At 37.1% G+C, this 24,383-nt stretch overlaps 1 protein-coding gene and 3 long non-coding RNA genes across 5 annotated transcripts in view; 3 read left to right on the plus strand and 1 right to left on the minus strand.

Annotated features, from left to right (window-relative positions):
* Positions 1–5,053, plus strand: part of LOC132104829 (uncharacterized) — a 163,301-nt gene extending 158,248 nt beyond the window's left edge. Inside the window, exons 6-7 of the mRNA XM_059510360.1 lie at positions 4,414–4,542; positions 4,974–5,053. Coding sequence (XP_059366343.1) covers positions 4,414–4,542; positions 4,974–5,053 — 209 coding nt within the window. The remainder of the gene's footprint in view (positions 1–4,413; positions 4,543–4,973) is intronic.
* On the plus strand, positions 2,341–2,954 carry LOC132103887 (uncharacterized). Its single transcript, XR_009423482.1, has 2 exons — positions 2,341–2,463; positions 2,901–2,954. It is a non-coding gene; the product is annotated as an uncharacterized LOC132103887 (long non-coding RNA).
* Positions 5,054–9,153: 4,100 nt separating the features above from the next.
* LOC132104599 (uncharacterized) lies at positions 9,154–11,409 on the minus strand. 2 transcript variants are annotated; one of them, XR_009423553.1, is made up of 4 exons: positions 11,305–11,384; positions 11,055–11,191; positions 10,165–10,368; positions 9,154–9,455 (listed from the first exon to the last, which is right to left on the minus strand). It is a non-coding gene; the product is annotated as an uncharacterized LOC132104599 (long non-coding RNA). The 2 variants fall into 2 exon arrangements; XR_009423552.1 differs by having other exon boundaries at positions 9,156–9,455; positions 11,055–11,161; positions 11,305–11,409.
* A 7,721-nt stretch (positions 11,410–19,130) lies between these two features.
* Positions 19,131–24,100, plus strand: LOC132103891 (uncharacterized). Its single transcript, XR_009423486.1, has 3 exons — positions 19,131–19,250; positions 22,686–22,738; positions 23,218–24,100. It is a non-coding gene; the product is annotated as an uncharacterized LOC132103891 (long non-coding RNA).
* The last annotated feature ends 283 nt before the right edge of the window (positions 24,101–24,383 follow it).

Raw genomic sequence — 24,383 nt, forward strand, 5'->3', positions numbered from 1 at the left:
GAGAGAGCTTGAGTGGAGGCAGGGATGGAGCTGCTGAGAAAGAGGAACCAGAACAGAGCAATGATTATAGACCAAAACAACCAGCTGATTTTACTCTAAATAAAAATCATTAATGAACAGACAAACTTGGAGATTAGAGACTATAAGTACAAACTAGGTAAAATGCACAGACAATGTTTAAGTTTAATTAAACCAAAAAGCAAACCTTGAATATGAGCTGTTAAATATTTATGTTAAGTATGTGCACGCGTGAGGATGACTACTGTATATTTTTGGAGGACGATTCTGTTTCTGCTTTGTCTATATTGAGTCACTAACCTCTGGAATGAGTGTTTTATCATCACAGATGTGTTAAGTGAAATTACTTTACAGAAGTCAATAATTCTGAGTCAAACTAATGAAAAGACAATGCTGAACATGGGACGAGCTGTAAGTGGATTGGTTATCCAGCTCTGTCCGCTACTGCTAATAATGACTTGTTCTGTCTTTAATAATGCTGATTTAAATCACTCTCTGGATTAATATGTTTAACAGTGTTTATATGATTGGATTTGTGAAATTTAAAATCCATGCCTAAATTTAAATGAGGCTCTAAATTTGAACAAGTTAACACTTTGTTGCTTGAATGGAAGGTAAATATTTTAGACTTGACGGCAGAAAAACAGAGACAGATTGGCTAAGTCACGAACCAAATTCTCCAGAGAGCTCCTCACATAAAGAAGCCTGGTGGGAAACAGAGGAGTGAATCCTGTTTCTGTAATATAGAGCAAAAGCTAAAGCAGCCGTAAGACTTTGTGACTCCTCAAGGTCTGAATGACACAATAGTTTGGTTTATGTAGAACAGAGATAAGTTGAACAAAAACGTGTGGATCTCCTGGGAATAGCCCCTTAATGGAGGAAAACCATCAGAATTTAGTTGACTTATGTACTGATGCAGTTAGTCTCCTCTGTCAGGGTATAACGGGTTGATTTTGAGTTGTACCGGGGCGGCCTACGAACTCCGTCGAGAGTATTGAAGCTGACTTCTGCTGATGAAACTGCAAACTATTTTCTTCAGTAAAATTATTATTATTAATTGTACTCATCTCTGACTCCTGGTCTTCATTGCGACAACATATCTGGTCTTTGGGTTTTAACTGTTAATTACCCCAACAGTGTGCTCAGAGGTGACCTGTGGTGTCTCTCGAGGAGGACAAGAGCCCCAGAAGCACTGAGGGCCCATAATGATGTCTGCTGAGGGCCCCACAGACTCTGATTAAACTGGAGAGGTGTGCAGGACATTAGTGACCTCACTGCTGAACACTGAACTTTTCCTCAATCACTCATTTTATGGTTTATTATGTTATCACAGACATTGCTCTACTCTGATGGTGTTCTTTTTATTTGTGCAGCTCTTAAAAAGTCTTAAACTTGATCTTAAACTCCCATCATGCACTGCTTCATGGTTTTTGTGAAATGTAAACTCTGACTGATCACAGTCTTAGTAACAAAGTAGCTTCATCTTGTCCAAATCTCAAATCTTTTCTTGTAATTTGTGTTCAGAGTCAACAGATCTGCAGAAGATTCTCTCGACATATTTCTGCAGTATATTTGTAATGTTCAGTGCGTGTGCACATTTAGACCAGAGCCCTACATCAGGAATCAGTTTAACTCTATCTGCATTTAGTATTTGTGTCAAACTGTCTGAAAGATCTGGACTGGTCACTTGAAACCAACTATTATTAACTAGGAATTATTGTTTCTGTCCTAATCCATTAACAGAAAAACATAGTAAAGTATTTATAATATAATATAAATATAATTAGAATATTATAATATAAACAGTAAACATGTATATCTGTGCCAAACTGTGAAAAACAGTGTGCTTGTAAATATGTATATTTCTTACATTTTTTTTCTATTTAAATATTTACGTTTATTTTTATATGTTGCTTTTGTTTGTTTATTTGGGGATTTGCATTATTCTTTGTAAATCTGCTGTGAAAGAGTAAATATTAAACTGTTATTGTAAGAAACATTTTTCTTGGTGTTGATTTGTTGGTTTGTATTTATGAATTAATTAAATAGTTTTAATATTTTCGTTTACTAAGTTCAGAAAAATAATGCTTTATTGATAACATGATGATCAAATATGTAGATGTTGAATTAGTTTACATCTGTTGCTCAAACTGTTGAGATCAGACTGAAATCATCAGAGATCTTCAGAATAAACTTCATCTGACTGTATCTGAACTCACACACATCTTCAGCTTTCACAGAATAACCAGCAGAGGACAATAAAGACCAGTCATACTCCTTTAGTGGGAGGAGCCAAACACAGACTCTCCTTTAGTGGGAGGAGCCAAACACGTACTTCCTCTGTGATACATCCGGTTTTGTTTTCACTCATGTCCCGGTAAACGCCCAGTGGTTTTCTAAATGTAATGTTTGTAGAATGTAAAACTCCTGCTGAACATTTACAATGTAAGTTTTTTTTATCCTTTTACATATAAGCTTGTATGTTTTGTGTTATTATACCAATCGTTGTATTCATTTGTAAAAAAAAAGGTTTGCTTGCTAACGATGCTAACGTTTACGAAGATAATGATGATGTTTTTTACTAGTGTGGTTATTAATGTAATTATTAAAATGTTCTACATTGATTACTCAATTCAAATGATTTCTACGTTGATTTGAGGATTGTTTGGTTACTCTGTGTCTGTTTGTGTCCATCATGTTGACTCAGATCTCAGATGATTAAGACACACACACACACACACACACACACACACACACACACACTGATAATGTTTGTAGTCTGTATTGTGTGAGTTGTGTAGTGTTTGATCTCAGATCAGTATTTTCTGTCTGTATTAATGTGTTTGTGATGTGTGTCTGTATCTGTCTCTTATTCTCATCAGGTTCAGACGCTTCAATCTTCTTCTGCTGCTGTTTTGTCTGGTTTATCACAGCGGTCAGTGTCATTTATGTTCATAAACTCTATTTATTCTTGGTGTTCAGTGTCAGATTTAGATTCTGACTGAAGCTGCTGTTTTCTGTTCATTCATGAAGCAGATCTCATTAGTCATTAGTGCTTGAGATCGAGCATTTAATGATTTTATTTCATGTAGAGACGATGAAGTAACCTGAGGTTGAGAGTCTAGATGAAGAGCACAAAGACACAATAGATCATGTCTCTGATGAGCAATGAACATCCTTAATATTTACATTCATTTCTGATCTGAAATATTAGAGAAACTCCTCCATCAGTTCACAGATGATGAATCCACTTCCACTGAGATGAAATATCTTCAGCAAAAGAAAATACAGCTGACTAAATTAACTCTTATTAGAATATTTCATAATAACATTGATTTCTGAGAATAGACAGAAACACTTGTATTTTTCATTACTGATACTTATTGATTTAATATTTATTGTCTGTATTTTCAGGAAACACATATAAACCTGTGTCAGGAGAAAAGAGAGGAAACATCACACTCAGATGTGAACATGAGGACAGTAATATTGTTGACATTGAGTTATCCACTCCGTCAGAAATCATATCTGTGTGTGAGACTGAAGAATGTAGAGGACGAGTGTTTAAAGAAGGAAACTGTGACGTCGTCATCAAGAATCTGATCTTCAGTGACGCTGGGAAATACACTTTGAGAATCTATTACAATAATGATCAGACAGAGCTGAAGCCAAATAATGATCAGATAGTGCCGAAGGAACCAAAGCAGTGGACGTACCATCTTCATATTCATGGTGAAGACTAAACTGATCAAACATCAGCATCTGCTTCTTTAAATGATTACATTTGGTCACCAATCATAAATCTGTGTTTATGGTCTTGATTGATTGACAGCATTATAATAATGATTAATATCTTTCTGTTTCTCCTCAGATGAGATTTCTGTGAAAACAGGCGAGGAGCTAAAGATGTCTGTTCTGGTGTCTGATGCTGATAAAGTGAAGACAAACTCTAGTGGAGAGTGGAAGGAGGTTTGGACGAGAGGTCACGGGGTTCAGAGCGACCGAATGAATAATACTGATGGAAACCTGATCATTAAATCATTTCTGGACAGTGATGCAGGAACATACAGAGTTCTGGACACTGAAGGAGAAATCTTGATCACAGTCACAATCACAGGTGAGAGAAACTCAGATATGAGGAAATATTATTTATAAAGCATTTGGACAGCTGAGGTTTATTCATCATGATCTGATTGATTGACATTATTGATGTTAAACTGTGATTTACCTTTCAACATCCTCTACAGCATCAGATACAGAATCACAGGGAAAACTGGAAGACACTGATCAACACAGTGAGTAAAACTGCTTTACAAAATCCTCAAACAATGAGTTTAATAATGATAATATATAATAAATATGCTCTCTTCCCATCTTCCTCTCTTCCATCTGTAGAGATCCGGATTGGATTGTCAGTTGTCGTGTGTTTGCTGATTCTGGCTGTGATTTCTGTCATCATATGGAGACGTCAGCACAGAGATCACACACAGCTTCCAGCAGAAGAGACACAGATACAGATCCCCTGTAAAGACCTTGTCTCAGAGGAGCACCAGGACAAGACCACAGGAAACAGATGATTCTTCTGCACAATCTGACTTTGCTGCAGCCTGGAATTGAACTACTGGTTTCGTCTGGTCAGAGGAGAACTGGCCCCCCAACTGAGCTTGGTTTCTCCCAAGGTTTTTTTCTCCATTCTGTCACCGATGGAGTTTCGGTTCCTTGCCGCTGTCGCCTCTGACTTGCTTAGTTGGGGACACTTCATCTACAGCGATATCGTTGACTTGATTGCAAATAAATGCACAGACACTATTTAACTGAACAGAGATGACATCACTGAATCCAATGATGAACTGCCTTTAACTCTCATTTTTGCATTATTGACACTGTTTTCCTAATGAATGTTGTTCAGTTACTTTGACGCAGTGTATTTTGTTTAAAGCGCTATATAAATAAAGGTGACATTGACATTGACACAGGAACTGGAGAAACTATAATGATCTTCACTGAACACCTGAGATCCACTGGTTACTTGTGATGTGTCTATGGCAAGCCGAATTAACTTTTATTCATTCGCAGGTTATGTATTCTTGATATCAACAATTAAATTTTCACTAGTAACAATGTTAATTCTTGATATCAGGAATTGTATTTTCACTAGTTAAATGTCACCATAGGCTGCCATTCAAATTTAATTGTTGATATCAAGAATTGCTTTCTTACTAGTTTAAATTCCAATTTCACATATCAGAAATACAATTCTTACTAGTAGTGTTGTCAAAAGACTCGGTACTTCGGTACCAAGTCGGTACTAAAAAAATGAAAATGTCACGGTACCAGGTTTCTGTAAGTACCGGTAGTACCGAGGTCCCGTTCAAACCCGGTTCTTGACGCATACAGCGCTATGATTTTTCCGCGAAGCAGAAAACGCGGACGGAATCTCAAAATCCAGTCATGAAAATGAATCTTACATTTTAATATGGACAGTCACTGAATTTGTCAAAGTTAGCATAAATTAATCAAATCAAATCTCCATATGGACCAGTATCTGTAAATGTAAGCCGCAAAAGTTGGTTGAAATCTGCATCCTGCATGTTCTGCGCGTGTCTGTGTGAATGAATGAATGGTTTGTTTACTACAGACTGAAGCGAATGACGCTTGCAATAATGAGGACATACAACATCACCAGAACTGTTCTGAGTCACTTCACAAGCATTTTACCGTTTCATTTGAGTAAAACCAGTGTCAATTTAAAGGTATTCACGGAAAACCGTCAAAACAGCCTCTACATTGCGAGTAAATCACTCGCATATGTGAATAAATTTTTCTCAGGGCGAGTAAATTATGTCTATTGTTAGCCATTGGTTAATAAATTCTTAGATTTTACTCGCCAGTGTGTGTGTTCGAGGCTATTATACGATTGGCGCAGATATATTTTCACTCGCTGAACACTGACTGAGCGCTTCAGAGTTCTCTCTCCAAAAAGCGATCTGTACTTTTCAATTCATCTCAATGGACGCACAGTACTACACCTGTATTTGCCTCTTTAACTGTCTATGGTATTTGCCGAACTGTAAACTCTGTCTGTGTGAAGGAGCACGACTCGCCGTCGCTTTGCTGATAGCTCTGTTTCTCACACATGCAAAGAGAGAGAGCGAGAGTCTTACCACGCTGAATCGACATGCTACATGTAAACGATATTCTTTGTTGTCTTCTCCTGTCAAAATGATTTAGTTCATTTAGAATTATTCATATTTTCGAACAAGCAGAAGATATGCCGGTTTCTCCGGTAGTGGGCGGAGCTAATGCGCAAATGTCAATTTGGCCAAACTGGCGCTCATCTTTTACCGTCCCTGTTTTGATTTCAGCAAATCAGTTCGACCGAACGCAGACAACGTGATTAATATTCATGAACCAAGCAGCTCATCAATCCATAGTGCATTGTACATTGTTAGTATGGTAGTAGAATTAGTAGTATTATTATCTTTTAATAATAATTATTATGATCTATTACTTTTTTTTTTTTACAGAAACCCTCAATGAACAAAAACATCTTAAGCATCACCACCAGTCTTAAGATAAATGACAAATATGCATTCATTACAAATTAATTTTTACATAAAGGCATTGTGCTAGAAATATTACTATTACTTTGTAAAATGTATGTGATACTGCTACTACTGTTAATTAAAAATTAATCACACAACATTTCTTCCATGTTTTAATTTTAATAGCAAATCCCCTTTATTTACCAAAAAATAAAATGTGTTTAAATGTCATAAATTAAAAGACAAATTAAATTTGGGTGAAACTTGTTTACTGTTTTTCATAATTATATTACTTGTAGAAGAACTTTAAACACAATTGTAAATAAGTATAAAGAATGGCATTGGTTTTATTTATTTTTTTAATTAGCATATTTTTGTGTTTTGCTTTGGTACCGAAATTGGTACCGAGAACCGTGGATTTTCACTGGTATCGGTACCGAATACTGAAATTTTGGTACCGTGACAACACTACTTACTAGTAAAGACCTTTATTTTTGATATCAGTAATCACACGGCTACTAGTACCGACGTCAATTCTTGATATCAACAATTTAATTGTCACTAGTGACAATGTTCATTTCTGATATCATGAATGTAGTTGTTACTAGTAAGAAAGCCATTTTAGATATCAGAAATTACCCTCCCAATTGTTGATATTAGAAATACATTTTCAGATATCAGAAATGAACATTGTCACTAGTAACAATTACATTTTTGATATCAAGAATTAACATTTCAACTAGTACCAACTAAATTGTTGATATCAAAAATTATATTTCTACTAGTAAGAAATACAAAGCTGATATGTGAATTTAGAATTGTAACTTGTAACAAATGCATTTTGATATCTGTAATAGTTTTGGCACCGTTTTAACATTTAAACATATGAATTGTTGATATCAACAATTACATTTCCACTAGTAACAACAGGTATTCTTGATATCAACAATGACATCATCACTCGCAGAAATAAGTTTATCATATCAACAATGAAATTACAACTAGTAATAAACATAATTCTTGATATCAGTAACTTAATTCTAACATGTTAAAATTACATTTTCACTAGTAAAAATTGTAATTTAAGATATCATTAATTCCTTTTTGGATATGTGCATAATTTAATAAGGAGTGCAACCCTTTATGAATGTTTATTGTTGATAGACGACAAGGTAAAGAGTCCAACAGAGAATGGGCACATTCAATTGCCCTCTCCTGAAAATAAAAGCTCCTGTAGGCTATTTTTTATAATTATTTTGTTTTTATTTTGGCACAGTTTATTTAACTCCGCCTACCAACGTCTGGTAGTGTTAAACAATAATATAAAAAGACCTTAATTTTCTGTTGTAATCTGTGGCGCAGATGGTAGAGGACAAAGCAGTAGTTTTTTTGACGCGAAGGACCCGGGTTCGATTCCGCCTTCTGTCGAGCTCTTTCTTCACCCTTTTCACATCCAGTAGTACATCGGAAAGGCATATATTTTCTATAAAACTCAACGAAATGATCGAAATGTTAAAAATAACATGGATATTGTATAAGGTTAGGGCACATTTAGGGGCGGCATTCATTTAATATTTTTTAAATAAAATTACAATTTACACTCAATATGTTATTATTGTAGCCTATACTGCTTTATAATGTAGCCTAATACAATAATGAGGTGCACATATTGGTCACTACTTGCACTAAGTAGCACAAACAGCATCAAACTACTATTACTGTAAGAAAATACTCATATTATTAAATAGTGTAAATACAATCTGTTGCTAATAAAATATGCAATTTTCACTTAGTGTAAATATAATTCATTGTATTCAAATAGCCCCTGGCAAAATCAAATTCTAAACTACCGGTATCAGCCAATTTCAAATGGAAGCAAGTAGGGGTAACTGCAGCCTGGAGCAATGGGCGTGGCAAAAGGTGGGCGTGTCGAAAGGTTTCCATTGGTGGAAAGAAAGGTAGGGGGCGTGGCAAAAGGTTTAGCTGACAGAAAACGGTCTGTTCCGCCTAAAGGCGAGCCATACTCTTAATCGCTACTGGCCTATAGATTAATAGAAAGCGATAAACTAAACACATAATCCTATAAAACCAATTGAAATTCATCCAATGTAAAAACAGTTAATGATGTAAAGAATATTATTTTAAATTACTTTCGAAAGTACCTTCAAAACGGCTTACTGACGTAATCACCACCACACGTTTAGGTCTTAGTTTATCAATAATCAAAAACAGATTACAATTATTTTTGAGAATACAAACATCTCTTAACACGGTTAGTCGCACTTGCTGTTCTTAAGTTAAAGTAATTTAAAGTCAGCTGTATTTGTTAACATTAGTGAACTAACAAGAACAAGCAACGTACAGCTGTATTTTTATTAACTAACAAAGTTTAATAAATACAGTATCAAATGTATTGCTCATAGTTAATGTTAGTTAATACATCAGTCAACAAATGAAAGAGAAAAATTGGTAAAAATTAAAAAACTAATAAATTTAAAAATTAGTCAGAAGAGTTAAGTAACCTTGTTTTAAGTGACATTAACCAATTAAGCAAACAGACACAGCTTTATCCACTAAAACATTTATTTAGCTTTCAGTTTCAGTCACCAATTCAAGTAAAAGGATGGATAGATAGATAGATAGATAGATAGATAGATGGATAGATAGATGGATAGATAGATAGATAAACCACTCATTCATTAATTCATTCATTCATTCTGTAGTAGCAGTCCATAGAACAGAATCCAGCAAACTCTTTGTCTGAATAGAAAGCTGTGAAGATTGGTTCTTTCCAAGACCACAGTATCTACAGCATCACACATCTGCTGAGCTCCAGCTCCACTCTGTATGTCTTCCTCACATCTGGACTGACAGACTTCCAGTCAACCATACCTACACAAGAGAGAAACAAATGTTGATAGATTCAAACAAGAAGTTACCAATAACTAGAATAAACTATCCAATAAAAAAAGAAGCGCATGAGTCTGAGAGTGCAAGCCTGCACCCTTCTCCTTATAATAATAACTGTACTGCTGACAATATGCCTCTGAAGGAAAGTCAGTGTCTTTCTCAGGTGTGGTGGATATGCAATGTTGAAAGCAGAATACACACAGAAGGCTGTTATGAAGCTTCATCAAGGCTGGTGCACGGACACACATCTATTCCATCTTCTGTCACCACACTGAGCGCTCGAACTATGACTGACATTTTACAGTCAGTATCCATCAGGTGTAGCCGGGTCCCCCTTTCATAAAATAAATAAATAAAAAGAATAACAACAACAACAATAATAATAATAATAATGAGAACAAAAGAAAACTCTTTTCAGATTCATCAGATTCTGTTGCATCCTCTTTGGCTCAGACAGTGTAGCTACATACAGTACACTGCAGAAACAATCAGAAGCTAATGTATAAGGTTCACAATACGATGCATTTCATGTTCTTGTATACACTGATAAATCTTACATTGTTTTCTAAAACTATTGCTTTAAATTTTTAACAGATGGGCTAAAAGGGTACAGAAGAATAAAACATTACCTGAAAAGATTTGAAACAAGATATTTTACAGTTGATGAGTTTTTTTTCTTTAATATACTCACTCCAGCAGGTGTCCTGAAGTATGTGTATTTTTTGAGTACATCCTCCACAGACATTCCTTCTGTGCTTTCTCAGCGTCTCGAGGAGCATGTTCCTGTCGTGTGGTCTTTGACAGTCGAAGTGTCTGGATGTGTTTTCTGATACTCACTTTATAACACATTCACATGTGCCTCAACAGACACTGAATCCTCCCCAACACAAGCTTCCTTCATCAGAACAACAGAAACAGATCATGCTTAGACCATGACAGATATGAAAAACATTTAAATACTTACTGAACAAGGTGCTTTAGATATAAAAAATAATAAAAACATTGACCTGCATAAACATTAAGATGATGGTCAGGCAGTGAAGAAGTGGAGTACATACAAAAAGGATTTAAATATCTGTAATACAGTATCTTCCTTACATTAACCTGCACTAAGTGAAAATGTAAAATTGATTAACAGTGCAAAAATAAGTTATGCATATGGCAGTGTGCTTCCATATTCTACAATAACCTGCAAGTGGAGCACGTTCTGCTTTACATTTCAGGTTTAGGGATGTGTCAGATGTGCTCAAAACACAAACTTGACTGATTGTCATTTTCCAGCAAATAAAGATTACAACATCTTGTTACTACAATATTGTGTGTGATTATGTTGATAGAGATAAATCAATGGTTTAAAAACAATGTTACTTACAGTCATTTCTTTCTATATTTCTCTGGAAAGGGTTCTTCACATCAGTGTGTTGGCAGCTTGAATATACTCTGCATTAGTTGGACACCTGGCAGAAAGGTAGAAACAAACTCTAAATTAGAGTTTTTTTTATTTTGTCTAATCGTATTCAGATTGTGAATTGATCATAGTACAGTTGTAATAGCAGAGGTGGTAATAATTATTATACTTACAGGATGTATTCTGTACTCTATTGTACAAAAAGGACGCAGATATAAACTATCATCTCTGAAGGATTCGCCGTCGATGCGGTCATCGTTTTGTCTCACTGTACATATGTCTGTCAACAACAATAAACTAATTACTAAAGCTGCAAGATATAACGCAAATGAAAAATTATGATCGTATTGTAACAAACTTATCTTAATATACATATTTGTGGTATATAAAGTATAGATAAACGTATAAACAATAAATAATTACCTCACGTCTTATCGCCGCCACCTTGTCTAAGGAAATTACGTAAATGTATATTTACTACTGATTGGCCAGCACAGTAAAACTCCTTTCACCAATGAGAAACCTTTTGACACGCACCTTCCTTTTGGCACACCTTGCCCCGTCCCCTACCTTTCGGCGCGCCCATTGCTCCAGGCTACAGCCATTAACTGAAACCACAACTGCTTTTAATTAAAAAAAGTTCAGAATTGCTGTTCAAAAGGCTTCTTCCTGTGACCAATGAACATACGCCACGTCACCATCATGTGTGTCACGTGCCATGAGGAAGTGGAGCAGGTGCGCTGAGCAGACGTGCAGAACGAGAACTCCTTCCATGAGCAGTGCGCTTTCATCTCATATTTATCTGCAATATCTCAAACTTACTAATGCAATATAGTTGTGCGTGCATATAAAGTAATCGTATTTTATTGTTCTTTATATAAATCTGCTGATTGTTTGATCCTGCGAGTGAGATTTCTCTAGCGCTATCCAATGATTTCTGTTGATGATTCATCCAACACAGAAGAACTAAAAATTAAATAAACCCTAAATGGTTAACTAGTAACAATATCCAGCAAATATTGTACAATTTTCTAAAACATTCTGAAAATCAATATTCAAACACCATGAAGTGAAATACATTAGAAATAATAGTTCATCCACACTGAAGATACTGTCACCATTTGCTCACCCTCAAACCTGTGAGATTCTTTCTTCTTTTGAACACAAAAGAAGATATTGATGTCTCTGTGTGGTTAATGTCTACTACTACTATGGCTACAAAGGTGATTCTCATGTGTACAGTTCATTCATATGAATGTTGCACTACTGGTTAATCATAGGTTAGTCATATAGTCTATAACACAACCCAGAATCTGCTCATTTTAGTTTATAGTCATGGAGCTGATGCTTGGATTGATTTCACAGACTATTGCACCATCACACTTCATAAGATGAACCGTTCTGAACTCTGCAGAACGTGAGAATAATCAGCTGGCATTCAAACACAATCTCATGCTTTCATGAGCAATAGATCACCAACAACCTTAAAGTTTAATATTATCATTACAATTTCTGATGCTAAATATTGGAGAAATGCCACAAACAGTTCACAGATGTTGAATCCACTTGAATGTGTGGTGAAACGTCTTGAAAATAAAAGCTGAGTAAAATAAAAGCTGAGTAAAAAAAACACTAGAATATGATAACATTGATTACAGAGAATAAACAGAAACACCACATGCATTTTTCACATGTATTGATTCTTTGAATTTAATTAATCTGTTTTTGCAGAAATCCTGCCAGCAGGGAACCCTGTTAGATCTGAGTCGGGAAAAAAGAGAGGAAACATCAGACTCAGATGTGAACATGAGGACAATAATATTGTTCAGATTGATTTAATCACTCGGTCAGAAATCATAGAAGTGTGTGAGACTGAAGAATGTAGAGGACGAGTGTTTAAAGAAGGAAACTGTGACGTCGTCATCAAGAATCTGATCTTCAGTGACGCTGGGAAATACACTTTGAGAATCCATTACAATAATGATCAGACAGAGCTGAAGCCAAATAATGATCAGATAGTGCCGAAGGAACCAAAGCAGTGGACGTACCATCTTCATATTCATGGTGAAGACTAAACTGATCAAACATCAGCATCTGCTTCTTTAAATGATTACATTTGGTCACCAATCATAAATCTGTGTTTATGGTCTTGATTGATTGACAGCATTATAATAATGATTAATATCTTTCTGTTTCTCCTCAGATGAGATTTCTGTGAAAACAGGCGAGGAGCTAAAGATGTCTGTTCTGGTGTCTGATGCTGATAAAGTGAAGACAAACTCTAGTGGAGAGTGGAAGGAGGTTTGGACGAGAGATCACGGGGTTCAGAGCGACCGAATGAGTGATACTGATATAAACCTGATCATTAAATCATTTCTGGACAGTGATGCAGGAACATACAGAGTTCTGGACACTGAAGGAGAAATCTTGATCACAGTCACAATCACAGGTGAGAGAAACTCAGATATGAGGAAATATTATTTATAAAGCATTTGGACAGCTGAGGTTTATTCATCATGATCTGAACATTAACAGAAATATTGATATTAAACTGTGTGACTTGCTTTTCAGCATCTGGTACAGAATCACCGGAAAAACACAGATATAGACCAAACGAATGACACTGGACAACACAGTAAGTTACACAGACATTGAGAGCTTTACAAAATCATCAAGCAAGTTTAATAATGAAAAATGAGTTTTTTTTTTAAATATATGCTCTCTTCCCATCTTCCTCTCTTCCATCTGTAGAGAACTGGATTGTGTCAGTTGTCGTGTGTGTCGTGTGTTTGCTGATTCTGGCTGTGATTGTGATTCCTGTCATCATATGGAGACGTCAGCACAGAGATCACACACAGCTTCCAGCAGAAGAGACACAGGAACTGGAGAAACTATAATGATCTTCACTGAACACCTGAGATCCACTGGTTACTTGTGATGTGTCTTCAGTGCCAAGACGACTCTGTCACATATAACAGCTACTGGGGAGATATCCCAGATAGCAAATGACATGTGGCCCAGTTCTGGCCCACATCTCCCATATTCTTCTGGCCCACATACACACCAGAGGACATGGTACAAAAATGTAAAAAAATCGAATAACATTGCAGCTTCATAACAGGTCCGTGTAGGACAAATAAATGTGTGTATGTATTTATATTACGTGTCCTGAAATATTGTGGGCGTCCAGTACTCAAAATAGTTTTAGAACCACTGACTGGTAAAGTAAGGTGATCTGCCAGGACGTGTCTTCAGAAAATGGTCACCTGGTATAGGCCATATCTGGCCCACACACAACAAGCCAGAACTCAACCTAAAACCGGTTTGTCACACATGGGCCGGATCTGGCCCACACACAACAAGCCAGAACTCAACTTAAAACAGGTTTGTCACACATGGGCCGGATCTGGCCTACACACAACAAGCCAGAACTCAACCTAAAACCGGTTTGTCACACATGGGCCATATCTGGCCCACATACAACAAGCCAGAACTCAACCTAAAACAGGTTTGTCACGCATGGGCCGGATCTGGCCCACATACAACAAGCCAGAACTCAACCTAAAACCGGTTTGTCACACATGGGCCGGATCTGGCCCACATACAACAAGCCAGAACTCAACCTAAAACAGGTTTGTCACACATGGGCCGGATCTGGCCTACATACAACAAGCCAGAACTCAACCTAAAACCGGTTTGTCACACATGGGCCGGATCTGGCCCACATACAACAAGCCAGAACTCAACCTAAAACTGGTTTGTCACACATGGGCCGGATCTGGCCCACACACAACAAGCTGGAACTCAACCTAAAACCGGTTTGTCACACATGGGCCGGATCTGGCCCACATACAACAAGCTGGAACTCAACCTAAAACCGGTTTGTCACACATGGGCCGGATCTGGCCCACATACAACAAGCCAGAACTCAACCTAAAACTGGTTTGTCACACATGGGCCGGATCTGGCCCACACACAACAAGCTGGAACTCAACCTAAAACCGGTTTGTCACACATGGGCCGGATCTGGCCCACATACAACAAGCCAGAACTCAACCTAAAACCGGTTTGTCACACATGGGCCATATCTGGCCCACACACAACAAGCCAGAACTCAACCTAAAACAGGTTTGTCACACATGGGCCGGATCTGGCCTACACACAACAAGCCAGAACTCAACCTAAAACCGGTTTGTCACACATGGGCCATATCTGGCCCACATACAACAAGCCAGAACTCAACCTAAAACAGGTTTGTCACGCATGGGCCGGATCTGGCCCACATACAACAAGCCAGAACTCAACCTAAAACCGGTTTGTCACACATGGGCCGGATCTGGCCCACATACAACAAGCCAGAACTCAACCTAAAACAGGTTTGTCACACATGGGCCGGATCTGGCCTACATACAACAAGCCAGAACTCAACCTAAAACTGGTTTGTCACACATGGGCCGGATCTGGCCCACACACAACAAGCTGGAACTGACACTAAAACCAGCTTGATGTGTGTGGGCCAAATCTGGCCCAAATGACCTCTGCCACTGCCAGAACTCAGCCATATGTGCCATATTTGGCCCAGATAAGGCCCGGAAGTGTATGCTATCAGGGATGTAGCCTAATGTTCTGTTAATAACCAGCAGAGGACAATAAACACATTGAGACTCAACCAAACTCTCTGAAAGCTTTCAGCTGTGTGTGAATTATACTTTCACTTTCGTTTTTATTTCAATCTCTAAACGTTTTGTGGTTTATGAAATTTAGACAGACAGAATATAAAGCTCATGCAGAACATTTACAATGTAAGTTTTTATCCTTTTGCATATAAAGCTTGTGTGTTTTTGTGTTATTATACCAATAGTTGTGTTATTTGGGGAAAAGAGTTGCCTGCTAATCTGCTAATAATGCTAAGGATATGTATGTTTATCATTATGATGATGATTTTTATTAGTGGATTATTAATGTAATTCTTCACTGTTTACTGATTGTAATCAAATGATTTGTTGCTAGCAGGTTACTGAATTGGAGATTTGTGTTTGAGGATTACACTGAACATCTATAAAACATATACAAGTTTATAAACCAGAGATGTAATGATGCTGAAATAAAACCCAGAAGTGTTTAAAAAGTTTAAATGTAATATAATGAGAATCACAAGATGAACTGTCTTCATCATCATCCAGAGATTTGTATTATTCTTTATGAATCTGCTTTGAAAGAGCATGAACTGTGCAGAACTAAACAAATGAAGCACTTTTGTAAGAAACACTTTTGTTGATATCTCAGGTGTTGTGCATTTTTTGGTACAAAATCTGATCATTACCAATGCTAAACCTTAAATCATATCTGCAACTATGTCAACTATTTCAGACTTTCAGAAAAACTGGAGTGTTTCCTAATAAAAACAGGATTGATGGCGAGAACATGACAAGGTGCTTTGTATTTGAGATTCAGTGGCATGCGAAAGTTTGGGCACCCCTTGCAGAATCTGTGAAAATGTGAATCATTTTAACAAAATTAGAGAGATCATACTAAATGCATGTTCTTTTTTATTTAGTACTGTCCTGAGTAAGATATTGTACATAAAAGATGTTTCCATGTAGTCCACAACACAAAAAATGGCTGAAATTTGCAGGTCCTGCAGATTCTTTAGTTTTCCAGCATCTTTGCATATTTGAACCCTTTCCAGCAGTGACTGTGATTTTGAGATCCATCTTTTCACACTGAGGACGATTGAGGGACTCAAACACTGCTATTAAAAAGGTTCAAACGTTCACTGATGCTCCAGAAGGAAACAAGAGTTGTGGGATTCTTCCGGGGGACACCGAGGCGTTCCCAGCCGAGAGACACAGTCCCTCCAGCGTGTCCTTGTCTTCCCCGGGGTCTCCTCCCGGTTATTAGTCGTGTTTCTACAGCAATTCTGAACTTTTCTAATTAAGAGCAGTTATTTGAATGAACTTACAGCAATCATACAATGACCTTCTTTCCAAGATGGAAGTAAAATGACATCACTGTTGAAATGTCCTCCTTTAAAGTAGATTAATCCACACACACACACACACACACACACACACTTTAGTCAAATAAAGTACTATAAAGTACACGTCTTGATGCACAGAGAAAAGCTGACAGGAAAGTGATCCTCTGGTTTGCAGAGAGAGGTCAGAGGTCACTGAAATGTAACTTCTGCTCACCCAGACTTGAACTTTTCTGTAACACAGAGTTTACACACCAGGTTTTTGTTTGTTTGACTAAATTAATTCTACACTGTATTCTGTTGAGATGTAATGCTTGAAGTGGACGCTGCAGTTATCCTCAGAGATCCATTCGTATGAGCATTACACTGAAAACTGAATTCATGAATTAAACCAAATGATTCAATTGCATTACATAATCACGTAAAAAAATAAAAAAAACATACAAAACATTTGTAAAATATAAGAGCAGGTTTTGAAACAACGACCAGCTTTGTTAAAGTCAAACATAATCAGTTAAGAGTTTTAACTAAGACTGTAGCAAATCTATTAAAAGTCTGAATTTATCGTTTAAATATCAGTGCAGTTATAATACACACATATTTTACATAACTTTAGTCACAATACCTGCTTATGGCCTTCAGTGTTCATAATCTGAGCGTCGATCCTAGAGATGCATTGCAGAAATATTGAGCTAAAAGAATAAGACACAGTAAAGATGTAAACCAATTAAATAACCAATAAAATAAATAATGCATCAGATTCCTCTGGAGGTTTGTCCAGGAGTCTGAACACGGTCAGATGCTGCGCTTGGATGTCCTCGTCAGTGGGTTTGGTGAAACACATGCTCATGCTGCACTACATCTACATCAGTCTCATCTGTGATACAGTTCTGAGTTCTATGCTTTAACACATGCAGAACATCTATCATGTAAGTTTTCACTTTTGAATATAGATCCAACTTTTGTGTGTTGTGTTGTTAACAGTGTTTCTGTTTGTTTGTGTAAAACTAAACCTAGTGAAGGATTGTCTGTCTCTGCTGTATGAACATTACTGTGGATACGAGGATGATTATGATTATAATTTTACAGTGGGATTATTAATATAAATGTTCAGTTGTTCTACCATGATTACTCGGATCGGTGAAGGAACATAACTTCTAGAAGCTCTTGCTTGTGTATTAAGACTTTGGGTTTGACTGAATCTGGACCATTCTCAATCTGAGGATTACTCTTTAGAAATTTAGAAAAATGTATTATTAAACAATTATTTAAAACGTTATTGATGATAAAGATGAATTTTGACACTGTGTCTGTAACATATTGTATATGTTATGCATATATGAGGTTATGATGACATCTAGTGGTCATCTGATATAATGACATCCAGAGTCACGTGTGAATGCTTTGTTACTGAAGTCAGTTGAATAAAGTTATGTGATGGTGGAGCAGCTCGTGTCCGTCTGTCCGTCTCTGTCTAAAGAACAGAACAGTGTCTTCATTCGACGAGACAACATACAACAGAATCACCTCTGATCTATAAATGTTCTCTATTATATATCAGTGAATAGGATTCTGTAACAGCGGTGCAGTGAGCGGATTCACAACAAACTCTCTCACAAATCGCTCACTCGTTCATTCATTCTCTAATCCCTAAATAGTGTATGACAGCTGCGAAGATATCAGGAAGGAGTGAACCAATAAGTGAACATGGGCCTGTAGCATGAAGCTAGAATAGTGTGGTAAAGAAAGTTTCAGTTCAGGAGATAAACAGTTAATTGTGGATTTGCATTATTCTTTGTAAATCTGCTGTGAAAGAGTATATTTTAAACTATATATTTTCTTGGTGTTGATTTGTATTTATGTATGAATTAAATTGTTTTACTATTTTCTTTTACAAAGTTCAGAAAAATAATGCTTTATTGAATATATTATGATAAAATGTGTATTTGTTAAATTAGTTTACATCTGCTGCTCAAACTGTTGAGATCAGACTGAAATCATCTTCTTCAGAATAAACTTCAGCTGACTTTATCTGGACTCACTCTGTTTTTAACCAAATATCTGTGTAAGATATGATCTCACAGAATAACCAGCAGAGGACAATAAAGACCGATCATAGTCCTGCAGAGACAAGACAGTCATACTCCTCCTTTAGTGGGAGGAGCCAAACACAGACTCTCCTTTAGTGGGAGGAGCCAAACACACACGCCTCCTTTACTGGGAGGAGCCAAACACAGACTCTCCTTTAGTGGGAGGAGCCAAACACATTCCTCTGAAAAATCCCTGTATGGGAATGATACTTTCAATTTTGTCATTCATATCTCACTAAACGTGCCGTGGCTTACGAAATTTAAACAGCCAGATTGAAAAACTCTTGTAGAACTTTTACAATGTAAGTTTTTTTATCCTTTTAAATATAAAGCTTGTGTGTCTTTGGGTTATTATACCAATAGTTGTGTTTATTTGAGGAAACGGGTTGTTGATGCTATTGATGCAAAGAAAATGAGTGAACATGTTTAACATTATTCTGATGAACAAAGATTATGATGATGGGTTTTATTAGTGTTGTTATTAATATAATTATTAAAATGTTCTACATTGATTTCTCAATGCAATCAAATGATTTGTACGTTGATGTGAGGATTGTTTGGTTACTCTGTGTCTGTTTGTGTCCATCATGTTGACAAGGTGAATAAGAAATACACACACACACACACACACACACACACACATATATATATATATATATATCAGACATGGGGACTTGTGACTTGGTGATTTGGACTCGAGTCGACTCGAGTCGCTATTTTTATGACTTGTGACTTGACTTGCCAAAAAATAAAATACTTGAGACTTGACTTGGACTTGGAAGTTAAAGACTCGGGACTTGACTTGACTTGAGACAGGATGACTTGAATGACTTGAGTGTTAATCACATCATGTTTTCAGATTGAATATAAAATTTTATTTTATTTTATTTTTAAAAATAAAATTGATTACTCAGCTGGAGCGCAGGCTGAGAATCGCGTTGTCATGACTGGACCAGGACACTATCATCAGTCATGCCCTCTCTACCTTACGCACACCACGGCCACTTAGATCAGATATCACATCACATCAACATCTCAGCTTGAGGGGTACCGAGGGTCATCGCTTTTGTCGTCAATAATTCGCGCCTAAAAACGCGTGGAAATCGCTAGTTGCGCCGCTTTCTCCTTGTTTCCCAAGCGCTCGGGCAGTTGCGCCCCTGAGGTGTCTGCTGTTGCTAAGCAACCATGACGCGCTCTCTCCATGAAGACGCGGGAATTTCAGCAAAGGATAAATGGATTTGCAGCACTAAAAATCGCTTGCAGTAGCTCTGCTACTAAATTTATTTCAAAATGGCAATCCATATACAGCTATGATCAACTGTTCCTTCATCTTGGCTGAGCTTTCAACGTTGTTACGGGAAAGGATGAAGCTGATTGGTTGGTTCTTGTCACATAACTAGCGGTGCGCTTGCGGCTCTCTGAAAAGTTGAGATGTTTTCAACTCGACGCGGTGCGGACGCGATTGGAAAAAACGAGCGTGTTGCACCGCGTGTGCGTCACGACCGCGTTGCTTCCATTATGAGCGCGCATACCGGTGGCGCATACATGGTGGGATAGGCCACATCGTACTCGGCTTGCAGACAAGACTCTCGAATCTTATATTTTGCAAGTGCAATACCTTGTGATAGAGGTAATGACTTACGGATATACTCTGAGAGAGAGAGAGAGAGAGAGAGAGAGTGTGTGTGTGTGTGTGTGAGAGAGAGAGAGAAACACACTCGTGCTTCACCTGATGAAGGAAACCCAAACTGAGTCTGACTCCAATCACAACCCCAACATTCAGAAACTAATTGACAAAAATCTGAAGTATAATTATGATGAAAAATGAAAAAATGAATTTGAGCTCCAAACCAAACTCCAGTGTTATTCGGCCCTAAACAGAACCACAAAACTGGCAAATTACTTATCACTAAAGCAATTAAAAGACAGACAAATCCTTTCAAAATATCAACTCAGTGATCATGATTTGGAAATAGAGATTGGTAGACATAAAAGATCCTGGCTACCGAGAGAAGAGAGACTGTGCAAACACTGTGAGCTGAATCAAACAGAGGATGAGAAACACTTCCTTCTTGTCTGTCCCAAATACAGCACTACAAGAGAAACATTCTTCCCACAGTTTGAAGCTTTGAATCCTTCATTCTTGTCTCTAAATGACTCAGAGAAACTACTCTATATACTTGGAGAGAATGAGACGGCAGTCACAATAGCTGCTAAATATTAATACACCATACACACCATACGAAAGGGATCATGTATTGTATTCAACTGTTTTATTTGATATTCTTAATTGTATATAATTACTATTATTAATATTAGAAATAGTATCTGCTGTTGCTATTTTTATTGTATTGTATTTTATTGTAATCATATTTTATATTTTATTCTGTATCTAAATGCTTTGGCAATACTGTAACTCAAATGTCATGCCAATAAAGCAACTTGAACTTGAGAGAGAGGAGAAATGTAAGAAAGTTTAATGTTGTATGTAAACTGTGTTTGAGGGGAAGTTGTGGCCTAATGGTTAGAGAGTCGGACTCCCAATCGAAAGGTTGTGAGTTCGAGTCCCGTGCCAGCAGGAATTGTGGGTGGGGGGAGTGCATGTACAGTTCTCTCTCCACCTTCAATACCACGACTGAGGTGCCCTTGAGCAAGGCATCGAACCCCCAACTGCTCCCCGGGCGCCGCAGCATAAATGGCTGCCCACTGCTCCGGGTGTGTGCTCACAGTGTGTGTGTGTGTGTGTGTGTGTGTGTGTTCACAGTGTGTGTGTTTGTGTTCACTGCTCTGTGTGTGTGTTCACTGCTCTGTGTGTGTGTTCACAGTGTGTGTGTTTGTGTTCACTGCTCTGTGTGTGTGTTCACTTCTCTGGGTGTGTGTTCACAGTGTGTGTGTTCACTGCTCCGGGTGTGTGCTCACAGTGTGTGTGTGTGTGTGTGTGTGTGTGTGTGTGTGTGTTCACTGCTCTGTGTGTGTGCACTTCGGATGGGTTAAATGCAGAGCATGAATTCTGAGTATGGGTCACCATACTTGGCTGAATGTCATGTCATGTCACGTCGTTTGAGAGAGAGAGAGAGAGAGAGAGAGAGAGAGAGAGGTGTTCAGAGAGAAGTCTGTTGGATGTTTAGCTGTTATTTGTTTTATGGACTCAATGTTGAAAATGTAAAACATTTCAAACGCTGTTGGCAGAAGTGAAAAATAAATAATTTTATGAAGTTTTTATAAGTTTAATAAGTTTATGAAGAATTTTGTTTGATTCCATGATGTATTTTACTGAACATGAGTATTTACAATGCAAATCCAAATTATTTTAATTTACTGACAGTTACTTATATCTTGTCTTTTAACTTTATTAAGATCAGATTCTGCAGGTAAAATTACAATAATAAGGAGACTTGACTTGGACTTGACTTGCCCAAGAAACAAATACTTGGGACTTACTTGAGACTTGAAGGTTAAGACTTGAGACTTGCACATGTGTGACTTGGTCCCATCTCTGATATATATACTTATAATATTTATAATACCAAATATTCAGATTATAGATTGATGTTTCTTATTAGACTTTTTTTATTATTTTTTTCATTTTCAAGATCCACGTGTTAAATATTTAAATCCTGAAGGTTTGTAGTCTGTGTATTGTGTGAGTTGTGTAGTGTTTGATCTCAGATCAGTATTTTCTGTCTGTATTAATGTGTTTGTGATGTGTGTCTGTATCTGTCTCTTATTCTCATCAGGTTCAGACGCTTCAATCTTCTTCTGCTGCTGTTTTGTCTGGTTTATCACAGCGGTCAGTGTCATTTATGTTCATAAACTCTATTTATTCTTGGTGTTCAGTGTCAGATTTAGATTCTGACTGAAGCTGCTGTTTTCTGTTCATTCATGAAGCAGATCTCATTAGTCATTAGTGCTTGAGATCGAGCATTTAATGATTTTATTTCATGTAGAGACGATGAAGTAACCTGAGGTTGAGAGTCTAGATGAAGAGCACAAAGACACAATAGATCATGTTTCTGATGAGCAATGAACATCCTTAATATTTACATTCATTTCTGATCTGAAATATTAGAGAAACTCCTCCATCAGTTCACAGATGATGAATCCACTTCCACTGAGATGAAATATCTTCAGCAAAAGAAAATACAGCTGACTAAATTAACTCTTATTAGAATATTTCATAATAACATTGATTTCTGAGAATAGACAGAAACACTTGTATTTTTCATTACTGATACTTATTGATTTAATATTTATTGTCTGTATTTTCAGGAAACACATATAAACCTGTGTCAGGAGAAAAGAGAGGAAACATCAGACTCAGATGTGAACATGAGGACAGTAATATTGTTCACATTGAGTTATTCCATTGGTCAAGAGACATATCTGTGTGTGAGACTGAAGAATGTAGAGGACGAGTGTTTAAAGAAGGAAACTGTGACGTCGTCATCAAGAATCTGATCTTCAGTGACGCTGGGAAATACACTTTGAGAATCTATTACAATAATGATCAGACAGAGCTGAAGCCAAATAATGATCAGATAGTGCCGATGGAAATAAAGCAGTGGACGTACCATCTTCATATTCATGGTGAAGACTAAACTGATCAAACATCAGCATCTGCTTCTTTAAATGATTACATTTGGTCACCAATCATAAATCTGTGTTTATGGTCTTGATTGATTGACAGCATTATAATAATGATTAATGTCTTTCTGTTTCTCCTCAGATGAGATTTCTGTGAAAACAGGCGAGGAGCTAAAGATGTCTGTTCTGGTGTTTAATGCTGATAAAGTGAAGACAAACTCTAGTGGAGAGTGGAAGGAGGTTTGGACGAGAGGTCACGGGGTTCAGAGCGACCGAATGAGTGATGATACTGATATAAACCTGATCATTAAATCATTTCTGGACAGTGATGCAGGAACATACAGAGTTCTGGACACTGAAGGAGAAATCCTGATCACAGTCACAATCACAGGTGAGAGAAACTCAGATATGAGGAAATATTATTTATAAAGCATTTGGACAGCTGAGGTTTATTCATCATGATCTGAACATTAACAGAAATATTGATATTAAACTGTGTGACTTGCTTTTCAGCATCTGGTACAGAATCACCGGAAAAACACAAAAACACAGATATAGACCAAACGAATGACACTGGACAACACAGTAAGTTACACAGACATTTGCTGATTCTGGCTGTGATTGTGATTCCTGTCATCATATAGAGAGATCCACTGGTTACTTGTGATGTGTCTTCAGTGCCAAGACGACTCTGTCACATATAACAGCTGCTGGGGAGATATGTGTGGTTAAAATATATGATGTGTGAGCTGACATTATTAAGAGATGAAGTCTAGTAGAAAGCAGTTAGTATTATCTGAGATCATCAGAGATAAAGATGATCATCTTCATGTTGATTAGCACTGATCGTT

Source organism: Carassius carassius, chromosome 25 (genome assembly GCF_963082965.1).
Source record: "Carassius carassius chromosome 25, fCarCar2.1, whole genome shotgun sequence".
Classification (NCBI taxonomy): Eukaryota; Metazoa; Chordata; class Actinopteri; order Cypriniformes; family Cyprinidae; genus Carassius; species Carassius carassius.